At 42.6% G+C, this 17892-nt stretch overlaps 1 protein-coding gene across 18 annotated transcripts in view; it reads right to left on the reverse strand.

Moving 5' to 3' along the window:
• The window catches only part of neo1a (neogenin 1a), a 171556-nt gene that overhangs the window by 12989 nt on the left and 140675 nt on the right, over positions 1–17892 (reverse strand). For 16 of the 18 annotated variants that reach the window (XM_030414312.1, XM_030414310.1, XM_030414316.1 and 13 more), the window contains exons 10-17: positions 17636–17784; positions 15596–15734; positions 15236–15285; positions 12324–12468; positions 9817–9927; positions 9150–9344; positions 7966–8061; positions 3951–4183 (exon numbers count right to left, since the gene is read on the reverse strand). In XM_030414312.1, coding sequence (XP_030270172.1) covers positions 3951–4183; positions 7966–8061; positions 9150–9344; positions 9817–9927; positions 12324–12468; positions 15236–15285; positions 15596–15734; positions 17636–17784 — 1118 coding nt within the window. The remainder of the gene's footprint in view (positions 1–3950; positions 4184–7965; positions 8062–9149; positions 9345–9816; positions 9928–12323; positions 12469–15235; positions 15286–15595; positions 15735–17635; positions 17785–17892) is intronic. The other 2 variants (XM_030414326.1, XM_030414313.1) reach the window with 1 other exon arrangement.

Below are 17892 nucleotides of genomic sequence, written 5' to 3' on the forward strand. Positions count from 1 at the left end.
ACCTCAGCTTTCAAGGTCGGAGTTGAGCTGACGATGGTTTGAATGTCTCTTGACTGCGAGACGGCAGAGGCGCCGCAGAGCACGGGTCGAGCAGAACTAGATGAACTTGGACCAGGAACTGGTGACAAAGGCGCACAAAAGTGTGTGACAGCGTGACTTCGCTGGAGACATTCAGAAGCTAACTGGTGTTTTTCTGATTTTGTGTGTGACATCAGCGCTTTCACACTGAATTTGCCCAAGTTGAGGGTCCTCTTGCAGAGCGTACACTGCGCTTCAATTAATTTAAGACCTATACGCAAAATATGGACATATCTAAGACTTTTTTAAGCCTTAAATCGAGATTGTCAAATTTGAGACTTTTTAAGACCCCGCGGAAACCTACTTTTTGTTTAAATCATCAGAAATGTTCAATTCAATTGTATCTTTACTACTGAGGTCATAGTCGGTGATGGAATGTAACTACACTAGTACATTTACACAAGTACTGTAATTTCAAGGGATTTGTATTTTAGTATATCGTACTTTGACAGATTGCACATTTGTAAATGACTTTATGTTGTACGCAACCGTATGTGTTGGATTTACCTGTACTTTTGATAAATAACCATAATGACCACAATGCCAAATCATATGACAGAGTAAAAAACAAGTGTAGCCATTATGAATAAGCTGTAAAACTATATACAACAAATTACGACAGTGACAAGCATAACTGTTACACATCACAACACTCACATCACTACAGCGTTATAAACGTTTTTAGTTTTAGTTAATAATATAGTTAGTTAGTTAGTATCATAATTAGCCAGCACATTTAAAAGCTTGAGTTATGTAACTGTCTGTCTTGATCCTAGCTGGCCTGAGCCGGCAGGACGGGGTGGAGGCGCAGTGTTAGCGTGCTGGGGGTCATGTCAGGCTTACCAGTTCTCTAACAGCCCTATCTATAACGTTGCGTGCTATGACAAAAGTGCAGTCCTCCGGTGGGGGCTGTCAAACTGAGGGCACTGGGATAGGAAAAGAAAACACTCTGTCCTTTAGAAACACGCTGCCAGTTTGAGAGCAGCCGTCTATTCAATAATGTACGAGCTCGAAGAGAAGCGGCATTAGGGTGAAGGCATCCCTGTTGTTTAGACTGGTGCTGAGGACAGCTATACTTGTGTACAGGATTTACAAGATGGCCTCCACACTCCACAGATAGAAACAGCAGAAAGACGTCTCTAATAGACTCGTTAATATATTGAATTTGGTTAATAGGACAGAAACATAATGAGCCTGTGGAACTCTTTAATTACCGCCACAGTGTGAGAATAAAACCAATTTGAGCATCCACTCATGGCTGCAAGACGTGACTCTGTGTGTGTGTGCGTGCGTGTGTGTTGGCTCTATGTGGAATACACTGTAAGATTTGCACCCCCTTTTTTACTTCTCATTTGTCTTGTCCTTGTTGAATAATTTAACGGTGAACACAGGCCTTTATCTGAGCTCTGCTCGGTCACAGGTTCTCACACACACACACCCACACACACACACACACACACACACACACACACACAGACAGACAGACAGACAGACAGACAGACACACACAGACACACACACACAAACAGATTCAGAGATAAGTAATCATCATAATTTAGCTGCAGGTCAAGAATCAGAAGCTGAATCTCAAACAGCTTGTTTCAGGTTCAGCTCACCGTGACTCACTGCAAATATTGTAACTCCATCTAATACTTTACACTCGTGCAGCTTCCCTCTCAGTGCACTTTGTATCTGCGTGACACTGATCCCAGTGAATCGATGGAATACAACAGTGCCACTGTAGGTCTTTGTTCCGACTCTGAACTCCAGAAATGAGCTTGTGTAGACTTATAATTTAATATTTTATCAACTGATCATCGAATGTAAGGATAGTATAATCAGCATTTTCACTATTTTGGGATATTTTGTAGCCAACACTATTAATCAATTAATGAAATCTACAACAGTGATATTCAAAGCACTAGGGCTGCACACTATTAGATCTTTGCCAATATCACATTTTTGCTGATTGAGAAATATGAAGAAGTGAAAAGCTCTAGCTACACGCACAGCATTTAGAGAAACATACTTTTTAGATTGAGGCATTTTGGCTTGTGGCCTTCATCAGGATGACGATGACGAAGACCTCGAGCCTCTTATACTTCTGCCAGAAACCTACTCTGCTTTTGAATGCAAATTATGCACATGTTTTCTACCATCTCCTTATAGAGAACATCAAGTCTCTTTGCAGTGAAATTAATATTAATACCATCATATCTACTCTTACAGGTGAGGAAAACCATCAAGTCTACTGTTTGTATCTTATGGGCGAGGATGGGGAAATGTTTTGCCCTCACTGGACAGCTGGAGTTGAAAAGCTGGACAGGAGACACAGGTCCATGGCCGTGGTTGAACCGTGGACATCGGTTATATGTCATAGCCATTCAGCTACCAACAAACAGAAGATCTTTTTGTTTGTATTTCTAACGAAGTAGCTGTTTACTTATTTAGTGTTAGCTGCCGTATTACTGCATTTGCTGCGACCACGGTCACCATGGATGTTGTCAGATCAACACGGATGGAAATGTTTTGGGTTAAAACAGATGATGGAATTAATCCTTTGCTGCAGATTCTAGTCCATCAGAATCAACAAAATGAGAGCTCAGTGTATTCACCTAAAACATGTGTAAAATGTTGAGAGGAAGACTAATGAGTAAAATTTGAGGAAGAATTTCTCAGTTAAGGTTTTGAGCAGAGGGACTTCTTCTCTTTGTGGATGAAAACAGATTATTGCAAATGTCAGCATCACGCTGCCACAGTGCCTGGGAGCTGCTGTGGGAATACTTTGTTATATATCATCCTTCGACGCTGCTTTTATTTTCAGCACATCAATACCTCTCTCTGGTAAGTGTAGGAGTGAAGGGATGCAGAAGGTCCCACGGCACAATACGCAGAAATCTCGCTGTATTAAACGAAGGCGTATTGCCAAAGTTTGATAGACTGAAATTATTTGATTTGTACTTCACTGATTTACACCAAGTTGTAAACAAGTTCTTAAAAGTGTAGAGCTAAACCAGAACAAGGCCTTTTGAATCAGATAAAGAGAAACTAGCTGGACATCTGGTGGGTGGTAAGTTAATACATTCTAATTTTAGACATCTAGTTTATAAAGCTTGTCTTGTCTAATTTTGAATGTCCGAGGTAAATGTTGATATTCTACAGCCTCATCTGTTTTTTGCATTTCCTGCTCAACTTTACCTGCTCGCTAAATTGATGGCCTTGGCGGCTTCTAGACGCCGTTAGCAGCAGCGTGCTCACGACTAAAAGAGGAACTGTACAACTGGTAGTTTGTAGAAAGTAGAGACATTACAATTATTAAAAGTCCAGGAGACTTTAGGAGATCACTTTATTGTTAATAGGCCATTAATTGTGACATGCCATCAATACTGTTGTCGGCAGGACATTGTGTGAGAGGATGTTGCATCAGGGGAAAATGAGAAAACGTTCAAATACATTTATTTAATGGCGAATCAGATACCAATAATAGGAAAATGTTATTGCCCACTATAATTGGCCGAGGCTGATAATCTGGGTCTTTCCCCAGTAGAAAGCCTTTTGTGGCTCCAGAGGAAACTGCATGTAATCTGATAAATGTCCTCCAGTGATTTCACTCGGTGACTAAGTTGCATTGGGGGTAATACAGGTGCCAGGTTTTCAAAAGGAAGAAGAATGCATGGAATTAAAAATGTCATGCAACTTCCTCTGGAGCCACAAAAGACTTTATACTACTTATTTTGCAAAATTTATTATGCTTTTGAGATGTGCAGTAGCATGCTGCAAGACTTGTACACCCACTATAAAGTGTAAGATACCAACTTAAACACGACACATATCATGTACACAAACTTACAAGTTCCATTTTGAGTCTCTTACCTTCACTTTGGTGTTGGCAGGGATGTTGGTCTTCCAGCGCACCGTGTAGAAGCGGTTATCTGTGATCTTTTGGTTCTTGGGCAGCGAGTTGTCGGCCCAGGTCACCTTGATGGTGTCGTGGCTCAGCACAGAGGCCTGAACACCCACGGGTGGCATCATGGGAGTGGGGTCTGGTACTGGGGTGTATGGAGCATGGAACAGTTCGTAGAGGTCAACATCGGGGTCTATGGGATCTGCGCGTCAGGCAGAAAACCCGCATGCATGCACGCAAATTAAAATGACCAAAATTAAAACATAAAGAGAAGCGTGGTGCGGTGGATCGGACAGTGGAGTCAAAACAGGATGCAGGGAGGAACCAACAGGAGTAATTAAGGTTAATGAGTTAAAATGAAGGACGACCACGGGAACGAAGAAAAAGATAACGTGAGTGCAACAAGGATGGGATTGGGAGGGGTGAAGAGAAAGAGAGAGAAGATTCTATTAGAAAAACAGATCTCTACAATCAGACGGATCTACAGACTTGGTTGCTATACAGAAGTCACTATACAGCATGTGGTGTTCTATCAATGGCTACTGTGGCACTAGAAAGAGAGAGGAAGAGAATCTCCATTCATAAGAAAAGATTACAGTAAATGGAAAACTGGAGAGCAAGCAATTCTAAAGAAAACTCTTCAGACTAGCACATTAAAGATTTCCTATCAGAAGGAGGCAGTGCTGTAATTTTTTACACCGTGGAGCTTTTCAAAACATTTTAATGCACAGTGGATAAACAGAAGGACGCTGGAACAGTTCCCTCTTTTCAGAGCAACGTCGACAAGGTGGATTCTGTCCTTGAAACTGTAGAGAGAAATATAGGAAAATGTAGAAAGCAGAGCCTGCAGGCAGAGGAGACGGTCACGGACGAGTGGCGGCTGTGGTTGGATGTGTGTGTGCCGGCTGCTGCTTCTGATCTGAGGCTCAAAGGTGTTCAGCGGAGAGCTTGTAGTGAAAGGTAGAGCTCGGCCTCTCCCACTGTGAGGAGAGGAGCTACAGTCCCATCCTGTCTGGTTTGGTTCAGAGCAACTCGGTTTTATTGCTGTGCATGTTGTGTATTGTTTGTTAATGTTCACGTTCGTAAACTATTTCAATACATTTAAAATCTACTTGTATTTTGTATTCTGTGTCACATCTGATGCAAATGAGTCCTTTTGGATAACTTTAACTACAAAACAGTTTATTAATGTGAACGTCAAACAAGTTTAAGACCGAGTCTGTGGACTAATCCTCTTCTTACTTCACTCTGCTATCAAGTATAAAGGTTTGTGGAATGATGTTGTCCTGTGCAGTGAGATGTTTATGTGGGAATATGATTATCAGAGAGAGTTGGGTTAATCTAACAGGTTAGTGCGGTATAATGTCTGACTCATTTTACTAGAAGAAATTGAAATAATGACTTCTAAGGTGACTGTTTATACTGTTTTTACATTTTTGATGAGACACATTTAACATCATTATCAGATTTCATAATCTTTTATTAGTCTGTGTCAGTTTTTAAATCAATAAACTGTAAATTGTAGGTTAGTGATGTCTTTGGAAATTAGAAGAATGTAGTATTTGGATTAAAATTTCTTTTGGCTAATGCAGTGAAAAATACACCTGAGAAGTAAACATACTCAATCACACTTATACAACATTTCTGTTAATCCAATAATCCCAGAATTAAAACCTGCTTGTTTGCTGATTTGACACTAAATGCAGCAAACAGAGATAATAAAGGGAAGCTCCCTCAGCAGCAGAAGAAAAGCAGTCTCAATTCTTAGTGTCTCACTTTGTATTGTATTATCTATCTCTACAGGAAGGAAGACTGAATTACATATTAAATGAACGGTCTCTATACAAACCAGTCCGCCAGTTGAATGAGACACATAATATTAACAACCTCTGTGTTTATGTGAGAGTGTATGTGTGTGTGTGCATACATGGAGAGCACTCGAGTGTGTTTGTGTGTGCGCTGACTGCCCATTACACCCTATAAAGCCTTAGGAGTGTTTGTGTGTGGCTATAAAGGGAAAGAGGGGCTCAAACAGGCAGCCTCTGGCCAACAGTCTGAAGGATAAATGCTTCAAGATGGCCCTCTGGCCGTCAGTTTCTCTGTGCTTGGTTTAGTTGAGATGGCAGAAAAAGCTTTGGTCAGTCACCCGCGGTGACACTCCTCCTCGACCACTTGTTGGTCCTCTCCTCTCGGCCTCGCTCCATTTGACACCTCTTTGTGCAAAGCTGCCCTCATTATATTCCCAAGACTGAGTCGGTGAGTGTATGTGAGTGTGTGCGTGTGTGTGATGAAGATCTAAGCATTCATGTGGTTGTGGAGAGGCACTGAGGTTTTTGGAGTGGCATGCAAGCTGCATTTCTTCACCCGCTTGGAAGAACAGTCTGCAGTGTTAGTAGAAAACACTGCAGAGGAGAAGCTGACGTACAGACGGGGGTGCAATCCCCGCAATCATTTCCTGCTTTTCAGTAAGACGTCATCTTATTTTAACATATTCAACCTAGCACGCACTAAGCACAAGTTCACCAAGTTTCTGCTCAGTTTTTTTCAAAAGTAAAAGTACTATGTAGGTCAGCTCGTCTTTTTAATCCCGACTTGAACAAACTGGCAGGAACGGAACGCGCCCCAGAGGATTCAGCAGCAGACGATGGTGGTGGGCTTTGGTTCTGCTTTGAGAGGAAGCGTTTGGATCTGACGAAGGGTTGCCAAAGCCACCACAGGGGGTCTGAGTGTGTGCAGCGTTGTGGGTGTGTGTGTGAGGATGTGAGGAAGCATGAACTTCATACAGAGAAGTGTACAGTATGACAGTGTGCGGGTGTGTGCGCACTTAGACTGCCACCCCCCCCTCGAAGCATGTTGACGTGACTCATGTCATCCAGCATCCCACCCCTATCGAGCTCGGCAGTGCAATAGTGCTGCAGAAGAGACAAACTGGAGTGATCAAGGCTGAGCGGGGAGATTGGTAGCTGGATGGGAGAGGAGGCGGGGGCAGCCCACGTTCTGGGACACACCGGGGAGCATGGGCTGGTTGTCTTATGACACTGTCACATAAACTGTGTGAACTCAGCTGACGGGGAGTCTAACTGGCAGCGTGTTTGCACTTTAAGATCATCTGTCAGGCAGTGAGACTTCAGTTCTATGTCTAATTGTTAACCGGGCTGTGATCTGAGACTTTGAGGTTAACAGATCGTCAGGCTGATAGTTAAACTTGAGTTTCTATATTCTTTGTCTGTTGAAACAAAGTTTGTCTCATCGTGATGCAGGCAGATATGTAGAGATAACTCCATCACAGGCTGCTGTCTGTGTAATGCTGGAGTAATGTGGTGAGTACTTTTATTCTTGTTTCTAGAATCAACAACGTTTTTTTTGATAATCACCACACACAGTAACGGTTACTGTTACTTTATCTTGTTCTTTAACTTGGTATGTCCATTCTAGGCTACAGTAGAAACATGGCAGACTCCCAGGAAGAAGACGTCTGTAAATATAAATATTCCTTTACCATCCTGCAGATGGATTGTAATGTGCACACAAATACCCCTTTCTTCTTATCTCGTAGGAGAAGATTCTTCAAGAATCTTAACATCGAGACAACTGGTAATCTGAGGGCAAAGTGTGAGGATTTTGAACATTTGATTAAAAAGAGACTCAAGTATACTGGGGGCCATTATGGAGAGAGTTAATCAGAGCAGTGAGACACCCCGATGACCCGTTACCTCCTTGGTAATTTGGAGTCCCGACACATTCTGCCTGATACTGATCCCAGGTTAGAGCGAGCGAAGATAAATGTCAGTCGCAGGCTTTCCTTTTTTTTTTTTGGGGGGGGGGGGGGGGGGGGGGGTCTGTTGTGTACGAGCTGAAAAGATGTGAGTTATTCTATTGAAGACGAACAGTATAAATGCAACTACTGAATTCCTCCTTTGCACTGTCTACAAATGGAAGAAATTGAAGGATTTCCAGGTGAGCAGACTGATGCATGTTTCATACCTGACTGTGGTCTGGTGATGGCGCTCTCATACACAGGAATGCCCTCGCCGACGTTGTTGAAGGCCTTCAGTGTGATCACATAGTGAGAGCTGGGGTCTGAGGGCGGGAGAGGGAGAGAGAGAGAGAGAGAGAGAGAGAGAGAGAGAGAGAGAGGGGTGAAGTCAAAGTGTAGTAAGAGAGACACGACAAGCGAGATAAAGTGTTGCAGCAGCCCTCTAATCAAGATAAAACTCTCGAGACTCTTGGCTCATAATTGCGATGTTGGCCAGAGTAAGTATTTGAATACAATCATTCCACTTACTGTGATTGTAATGGAAGCTTCAATTATGCACATATAGATACTCTACAACAAACTTCTCCATTTCCAAGACTATTTCTTAACTCATAATCCATTTCTGTTCACCTTCCTGAAGCTTGAATTACTGTAGTATTATTGATGGTGATTAATTACACTCTTAATAAAAACCACCGGCTGAGTTTGACCTACGTAACAGACTCAGGAGGACAAAAATATAATTTCCTGTGGATTTGTCATTGTGTGTGTCTTCTTTACATGAGAATGAAATCACAGCCTGGTACTTTAAATCCAGAAGTGTTCAATCCAACTCCTCCACAATTATGAAGTTTGCATTGACAATAATCAATGTCATTGTCTCAAAGGTTTGACTGAGCCTTTGCAGAAAATTGCCACTCCTACAAAACATGTTATCTAGAAAGAACTTTGTGTTGATGTTTCATTTGCTTTTATGACAGCAAGAATTAAAATGACCAAAACAAGTTTGTTTTATTTAAACGTTTTTGACCTTTAATTATTGTGTCCCCATTAGGCTAATCTGTGTAATTAGTGGCTCAGGCGTGTGGTGGAGAAGAGCTCATTAATTTTCTACTCACTGTGAGGTACGGATGAATCTGCTTCATATTGTTTGTATGTGTGTGTGTGTGTGTGTGTGTCTGCTCATTAAATTTTATTTTCAAAGAATACTTCCAGTGTCACATCGACCACATTTATATTCGTAAGGAGGAAAAATCCCTGCACTGTTTTAAACGCTGACATTTTCTCATCAACATCCAACTGTTAGATTCTTTATATGGGTGAATCAGGATGCCAATAAAAACAGAAGCATTGCAAAGAGACAGAAACAAAATGATACACATGAACCAAACACACTGCGGTTAGTTCTTACCGAGGTTCTCGATGGTGTAGTAGCGCTGCTTGTAGTCAACTTTGATGGTCTGAGCGTGGGGGCTACCGATGCCGTAGCCGATGGTGTAACCACGCACCACGATGTCTTGGTTCTCCGGCGGCGTCCAGCTCACCACGATGCTGTTGACCAGTGGGCGGACGTGGAGAGAGCTGGGCTGGTCTGGTACACGAGATTCTGGAGAAAAGAATGCAGGAAAAACTCGAGCGTTACAGTGACACAACTGGTCAAAGATCTCATTTCATGCTTATCTTCAGGTTCAGACTGATGCTACATGCTTTAAAGTTCAATAAACACACTATCTTTCTCATAGTGTTCTGCTGCACCTCCATTCACCTTGTGTCTCAACACTCTGTTTTATTGCTTTTCCCTTTAATAACTCTTCACTGAAAAGCCCATTTTGCTCTCATTGGTCAGGTCTCGCAGGCCTGAGCAGATATCGCCCACTGTATAGTTGTGACATCACAGCCTTTCAGATGTATGTCCATGTACTGAGCCTTTTGATACTTTTACACTTTATTTGGCACCTAAAGATGCTAAAATGTTACTTTCAACAATGTTGGCTCTTACATGAAATGCTGAGAGAGAATAATCAATAGTAGTCGATAACACATCAAACACAAAGACAACTACAGCAGGGTGTTCGTACCATCCAGGTCGCTCTCAAATGTTTCTGCCGTGGTCCACTCGGTGGCCGGTCCCGTGCCGTTCACCGTCATGGCCGACACCCTGAAGGAGTACTCTGTCCCACGCTCCAAACCTGCCAAGCAAAACAAACAGGTCAGAGTCAAGTATTCAAACTGAGCCGTGGCTGAACTGAATCTTAAGCAGCAATAAAACCCTTTCATTAAAACTTCCCTCTAGTTTTACTTCATGATTTATCCGTGCTCTCCGCTTGGCCAGGTTTCTAGTTGCAGACACAATAAATATTTTGAAAGCGCAAATATCTTAAACAGATGCCCAATACTGCTCTGCACAATTTAAGTAGAAAATCTATAAGTCAGCCTTAGGGACGGATCAAGTGAAGGTTTCTGTGGCGCAATTAACTTTCTTTTCCACTCAATATCTTCAAGTGATTGAGATTTATTTCTCATCTTTGATTCATATGTTTTTGGTGGTTTGCCTTTAAGAAAAGTGTGTAATAGAAGCTTGCACTAAAAGTAAAACACTAAGGGACTAAAAAGCAGAGAAAAAAGACTTCTGGAGTCTGGATTCGTTCATATTTTAAAGCCATGTCTCCTTCAAAATGAGCCGGTTCACCGCTGGGTGCCGGCTTTGGTATTCAGAAAAGAGGCGAACGCCTGCTGATAAATGATGTGTTGCTGTATTAATTTTCTGTAAAATTTTTCATCATCGTCATATTGTCCCATTTGCACGCTACATGCTAATCCTGTGGTCTTTTCTCTCTGTACCCAGTATTCTGGGCCACCCTTGGGGGTGGCTTCTGAAGACTGCCTAACTATCCGTGCCTCCAAGCCTACAACATCTCCTTCTAAACGCTTTTGAACCAACAAACACCCCTCTGTTCACCCCCCAGAATGTTCTCAAAATCTACTTTTAAGTGTATATTCTCTTTGATGCAGTACACAGTGTGAGGCCGGGCCACTTGAAAGATGCTGAGACAACATCTAATATTAATCACCATTGCAGTGTGTCTCTGGTGATACTGTGCATATTTTTGTGGTAGCAGCAGGTAATGCAAGGGTACAGTAAGACATGCGACCACAGCTCACAGTGTTCAGATAACAAATCCGATGTTGACTAAATAAACAGCCTGACTGACTCCAAACAAGAACCTGAGTCAGTCTCAAGATCAAGATTTTAATATTGCAGCATGTCAGATACAGCTGACAGTATAGAGGACACAGCCAGCAGAGATAAACTGAGTCTGATAACATAAAAGCTTTACTGTCAGACCAGTGTAGGGGAAGAAAAGGAACAGAAGTCCTGAGAACAAAGAAAGCCACCTCTTTAAAATGATGTTCAAACACCATACTGAAGACCACCAAGGGCACAAATCAGTTTACAGTGCCATCACATTTTCAGGGGCCTGTTCACACTTTGCATCAAGACACACCCTCAGTGATCCGAGTGGACAGCCCCAAAACAAAAGTGTGAACACAGAGACACACTGAAGACACAGTGTGGCACAGTCACTCAGGTCAGGGAGGCTTTGGTCTGGGATTCTACATGCTACATACAGAAAGGCTCAACACATCAAGTCTTCATTAGTGGAGCCTCAAGTCCTTGTATCATGTTTGTCTATTGTCTTGTTTGTAATATGTGTGCTAGAAGAATGTATTATCTTCATCTGCTGCAAACTAAATCTACATACAGGTACAGATAAAGTAATCTGAGCCGGTACCTAAAAATAAAAAATCTAATTGTTTCCAAACCATCTGAATCAGGTACGATTCAGCTACCACCTGATGTATCTCTCTTTGCATTTATCACCCTATACTTATTCTGTGGCCATTTGCTGAATATATTATACATATTTTCTAATCTATTCTAACTCCCACACTCTAACTTGCAATAAAACATTTATCTGCGACACTCGTGTGCTAGACCTCCATCAGGCAAACCCTAAACTTAACGGTCCAACAATGAAACGTTACAAATAAATGTATTTCAGTCTGCAGGAGGTTTGACTGCATCTTTTGATCTTCTTGGTCCTCTCCTACGCAGCTGCCTCATGAAACAGATATATGAGCTGTTCTACTCTGCAGCAATCAAGGTTCCATCCTCCAAAACATAATCACAGTGAGTCAAAGTTTACCCTCAATACCACCAAATAAGAGTAGCGAGGTGAACTTTGACTGCAGATGCATTACAGTCCCACGTGTGAACTGCCTTTTCTGTCCTCTGCTGGATTAGCGTCCAAACCACCTGTAACCCGGCCTACAGCTCCTCTCCACCTACACATACATGTACAGTAATGTATGCATCATATTCATTCACACCCACCCGTAGGATCATCGGGAAGTCTTTCTACGAAACAACAATGAAAGACAACAGAGCTGGTAGCTAAATTCACATAATCTCTGTGGCAATACTAGTTATGAAATAAATCTGGGGCTGATGAAACAGCAGGGGCAGTTTGAGTCTGACACTGGCGATCATAGTTGAGCTAACTGCTGACTCAGAGGCCATTACCGGTGATGAGTTTGAAAAGCTGGGTGCCTCCGGTGATTTCGGATGTTTCACTCCTCCGGGACCCTTTCCGGTATCGGATCTTGTAGCCGGTAATCTCCCCGTTCTGGCCGCTAAGGGGTGGGGGCTGCCACCGAAGCATGATGCCCTGAGGATGGAAGAAAGACAAACTTACATTTAGCACATGTGGGACCATCTGTTTTTGGGCGTGCAGCTGTAGAGGTGACCTCATGGTTTAGCAGGCAGCATCACACCTTCCCACACACCTTGGCAGAGGCGTTTGTGTTAACGTTTCTCTGCAGGTTCACTGTTCTGTTCACCAGAAACAGTCTCACCTTCCCCTCCCTTCCTTCTGACACAAAAAAAGCCAAAAACAGACTTCTGCGCACGGGTGGTTCAGTTCAGATTGACGCATTTAGGAAGAAATAAACACATGAATAACAGAAGGAGGTGCACTGATGAGTGGAGTGTGTGGTGTGGGGACAGGTGACCCCTGCAGAGACACTGAGGCAGAGAGATGAATGAAGGACTTTAGCTGGCGGGCCTCTGCTGCACTGTTGTGGGACTCATGCGTCTGAGTTTTTGTGTGTGTGTTTAAAGAGATAGGTGGGGGGTAGCCCAGCGTGGGAGAGGAGTTAATTAACGCTTCCCCACTGTCACACTGATGCACAAAAGCCTCAATACACGCAGAGGGCACACACGCACTCCTCCCCAGCTGAGACAAGGGAATTGCACAAATTAAATTTGTGTTAAGTGTGTTCAATTATTCCATATTTCTTATTACACCATCGGTCCCGGCTCGTCTTGTGTGTTGCTTTTCCTCCCTTCTTCTCCCTAATCAGGAAAACCTGTTTAATTGACTTTTGGAAAAATCACAGGGGAAGGCGAGATCGCAGATGCTGGAAAATACAGGAAAACGAATAAGATCACAAAAACAGGAATTCCAGGTCGCCTCGCAGGTATTAGATGTGAGGTTCTGCTTGAAGAGGCCCAAAGAGGAGACTGAATATGAAATGCATGTTAATTAGTTTTTTCCCCCCCAGTTCCATTTGGCTGCGCGTAACTAACAGCTAATTGCATAAATGCTTTGTATCTATATACTTGTACTAGAATTACTGACATAATGACTGTTTACATTCAGAATTAAACAGAACGACAGCAAAGAAAAAAAAAAATGAGATGACTAATTTCAATAGTGTTCAGGAATAAAGGATGGCAGATGTTTGCTTCACAGCTTTAAATTGCCGTGTCTGGGTCTAATTGGGGAGGGACAGCTGGATGTACACTATCCATTCAAACAACCAGGCTGCTCCAATGTCTGTCCTTCCCACAGAGTGTCTCCTCTTCATCTCTCTCTTAACATTAGCATTAGAGTGTTTTCTCTCCACAAATCTCAGCTGAGTATCCCTCAGCATGGGTGGCCAGTTCTCACTCAAGCTGGGAGTGTGTGATAGGATTGTCTACCAGTTTTTTTTTTTCATTCTCTAGTTTGCTTTGACAGTTCTCTCTCACTCCGGCTCTGCATCGACCAGCAAAGGGCTGAGAGCCGGCTGCCGCTTTTGTAGTCAATGCACGCGCCCCGAGGTTCTTCTTCTCTTTGCTCCTCTCTGTTTGCACTCGCTGTCTCACGTGTCACGAGCGAGAAGCATCTTTTATCAAATTTAATCCAACACTCGGGTGGAAATATACAATAAACAGGCCTACAGCTCTCTGTTTGAAGATCAAATGGCTCAACAGATAGTCAGCCGTGGCCAGCTTCCTGTTTTAATCAGGAGCCTGTTGTGAGGCCCGCAGCCACCCCAGCAGCTTTATCTAATAATGAATGTCATGCAACAGCTACAATATGTTTAACTGTAATAAAGCTGATGAACAACGAACTTTAAACGACCACCAGGAGATGTCGCCTCGGCTGGGAGAAATTTGATCCAGTTATCGCGGATCCAAATTCAGTCGAGATAAAACAAATCTCACGTTCAAACACTTACTACGACTTTCTTCAATTACTCCTGACACCTTAAACACATGTTAACCAACAGGGTGCAAGTGCTGTTTCCAGGGTTGATCTGCACAGAGAAGCACTAGCTCTGCAACTGGAGCTGCAGCGATTGATTGCGATTAGTTGTCAACTATTTAATAAATATTCAGAGTATGATTGATTTTTTAAGAAAAAAAGGCAAAATTCAATGTGACTGATTTTAGGTTTTCCTTGCTACTCTGTAACAGATGACTGAATGTCTTTGGTTTGAGAACGTCATCTTGGGCTTTGAGAAACAATGATCAACATTCTAATCCTAATTCTGATCTTTTTCAACAAAGACAACGATGGTTATTTGTAGCCATAATCCCAAAAAGTATTGTCCAGGCAAGTTACAGATCAAAACACATCTTAGATCTATGTTCACGGAGCCTTGACCCTCATCTCACCTGCCTAAGTATTATTTTTTGTGTGCTCACATCTCCAAGGCTAATGTTTTCTCGTATCCACTTGTATTTAAGCCGCAGGCTGCTTTGCCAGAAACTGTACAGAAGGAAAGTGATATGGAGGATAAAATCTTCTGACAGGCGAGTCTCCTGCCGATGAGAGGATCGATGAGGGTTCACACACCCTCTTAACCAGCTGGAGCTACTGGCCTCTGACGCAGCTAATCACACAGAGAAACAACTGTTCTGGACTGCAGGCTATTTATTTGTTCAACAGACTCTGTGTGTGCACAAGTGAGTGTTTGTGGATTTGGTGAAGCGGCAACATTAGCTGTACGGCAAAGAGTCGAGCTCCAGGCAGTTTAGGTGCATTTATTATTTGTATTTTGCATCTGAGAATGTGAATGCAACAAACACTTTCAGGTCCTCGATAAGGCAACAGAAACATCTAGACTAGGTTCAGGTCCAGTTCAGTAAAGGCCGCTCAGTCTTACCTTTGAGTTCTGGACCTCCAGAGTGAGGTTCTGAGGAGGAGCACTCGGTACTGTGAAGAAAAGAAAACAGGTTATTTGCTTTCTTCAGTGTAACAGAGACCAGAATATGATCTGCTGTGAACTGAAATGATTTGCTGATTAAGCAATTAAAAAATTGGCACTTCTTTTGGTTGTTTAAGCCCTCGAACACATTACATACCATCAGCTGAACAATATGGGTCAGCATATACTATGTTTGCCGTAGACAGACATCGGTATAGACTGTGTCCTCTTTCTTATGTTTGTTGTCTGTTACTTTTATAAAATCAATCTGCCTCTGAAAAGCAGTTTGGTTGATTTGCTCTTCATCAACTAACTGACCGTCAGACAGGGTGCGAACTACGATGTCCTCTGTGGAGACGCCTGGACCGTGCTTGTTGTTGGCCACCACACGGAAACTGTACTCTGTGTTCTTCTTCAGGCCGTTCAGCGTGTACGACTGACCGTCTATGTCAACGTCCTGAGAGGGAAGAACGGAGGAAGAGATGTCAGTTTAAGTTGTGTGACAACAGCCACTTATCAAGGTCTTCAGCTCAGCCATTTTCGGATATAACAAATATATCTTCTTTTCTTCTGAACTGGAAATTAATGTGCTCCCTAACAATTAAGAATATAAAGACAAGATAAAACTGGAACAAATGCAAAGCTCGTTTGAAAAAGAAAGAGAAAGGGAAAGATTATCTCTAAGAGGAGATAAAGAATACATTAATGTGAGTATTTCACTCCTGACTCCTGTTTAGCATTAACCCTAGAGACGGCATCAAACATGTTGTAAACAAGACGCACCGACTAATTTACAATCCAACCCATCTCTCAAATCTGACAAAGCTACAAAATGTGATGGCTGCTTTCATCGTTTCATCAGACTAACGTGTCTATTTGTAATTCTGTGTAAATCTGTCATCTTCCACTGAGACACAAATTATGCTTTCTGTGATTTCCGACTTTTTGCTCTACAAATTGGGCTTGCTGGCACATGCCCAATTATTTCAAGTCAATTTGCATTCAGCTCTTCGCTTCTGACACTTGAAGTAAAGAGACTTTTTGGAAATCTAATCTTGGTTCGGGAGCGGTCCAATCTCAACCTCTGAACTCTGGTCGGAGGGTCGTCTGTCACCACGTCACCTTTGGAGATGCATCACAGGTTGTCCCTGATTTCTCTCTGTCCTTTAATATTTCATACCCATTCAGCACCGTCTCTTTCTAACTTCTAGCTCTGTTCTCCTTCCTTCACCTCTTCTTTCTTTCTTCTCGTCCCTCTCTTCATCTCTGGCCCTTTTCACCTCATCTCAGGCACTCTCCTCCAGGGAGCTGAGGCATCATTACTCAGTGTGCTGGCTGACGTTTCAACCATTATCATATTAAAGGCTTTTTAATGCCTCACTGGCTTGTGCACTGCTACTGCTGCGGCTGACTCAATATCTAACTAGCTTGATTCCACTCCTGTGACAGATTTAGACCCGCAGAGTAGAACTGGGTGAATCATATGGGCTTTATTTCTGCTCAATAGGTGTTTCAGCATGAGGTGTGTAATCAAGAGTGCAGCCAATAAGCAGTACAAAGAGTCTTTTGGCAAATGACTAGAAACTCCTTAGCTCATCATAATTTACATTAAACTACGCAGTAGTATTCTTTCTACTTTATCTAATGAACCCTGCAAAATCAAGCGTCAGCTACATGCAGTACTTCTCCTCTTACAAGGCAAAGCGTGAATAGTACCAGTAGAATAATGAATGTTAAGTGAATTCAATAATATATCATCGATATAATGAAGGCAAAGTACACAAGGAAATATTGAAAGGCAGGAAATGTTATAAATGCTTAAAGGCCGAGTCAGTACCAGCTTTTAAAAGGCATTCAAATGTGCTGTAAGAGATCCGGGAGAAAGAAAGTTGAGTCTCAATTCCTGTCCATCAAATACTGACTCTATGGACTGACGAGCTACCAACCAGAAGAGTCGGTGTTATACTTCCTGGAAACAAGACTCGGCAATCAAGAGTGCTCTGAAATTCAGACAACATGTCATGAAGCTGCTAGAGGCTTGAAGGCCGCAGTGTGTGCTGCTACACAGCTCAGCTCGGTTTAAACATGTGCCGTGGAATCTTCTTCTGTGAATCAACTGTCTTACTCGAGAATCTCTGACACCTAGAAACACCTTGAATGCAGCATAATAAATAGAAAATAATACGAGGCAGAGTGCAGGGTCCCTGCAGATACAGACACGGCTGAACAGTGGTTATAAGTGATGATTGAGACACATCAAACCTGTCTGGATATCTGAAAAGATTTCTGCATACATCTAAAGTGACGTAATTCTGTCTATATTTGGTGTAAACTGAGTGAGCAGAGACTGATTCCTACCTCTTCGTTGCCAACGCTTTTGTCAGTGTAATATAACTTGTAGGTGACGATGTCTCCGTTGCCAGTGACGGGTTTGTCCCAGCTCAGAGACACTGAGGACGGCGTGTTGGACATGGCCTGCAGGTTCGGAGCAGGGCCCGGCACTTGGACTGGTGAAAAAATGAAGCAGAAGAGCAGACATTAGAAAACCATCCACCTTGTTTGTTTCTTGAACCTTCTCCCATTTTTGGGTTAGGTAATGGGGATAGGGTTAGGGT

This window comes from Sparus aurata, chromosome 4, assembly GCF_900880675.1.
Source record: "Sparus aurata chromosome 4, fSpaAur1.1, whole genome shotgun sequence".
NCBI lineage: Eukaryota > Metazoa > Chordata > Actinopteri > Spariformes > Sparidae > Sparus > Sparus aurata.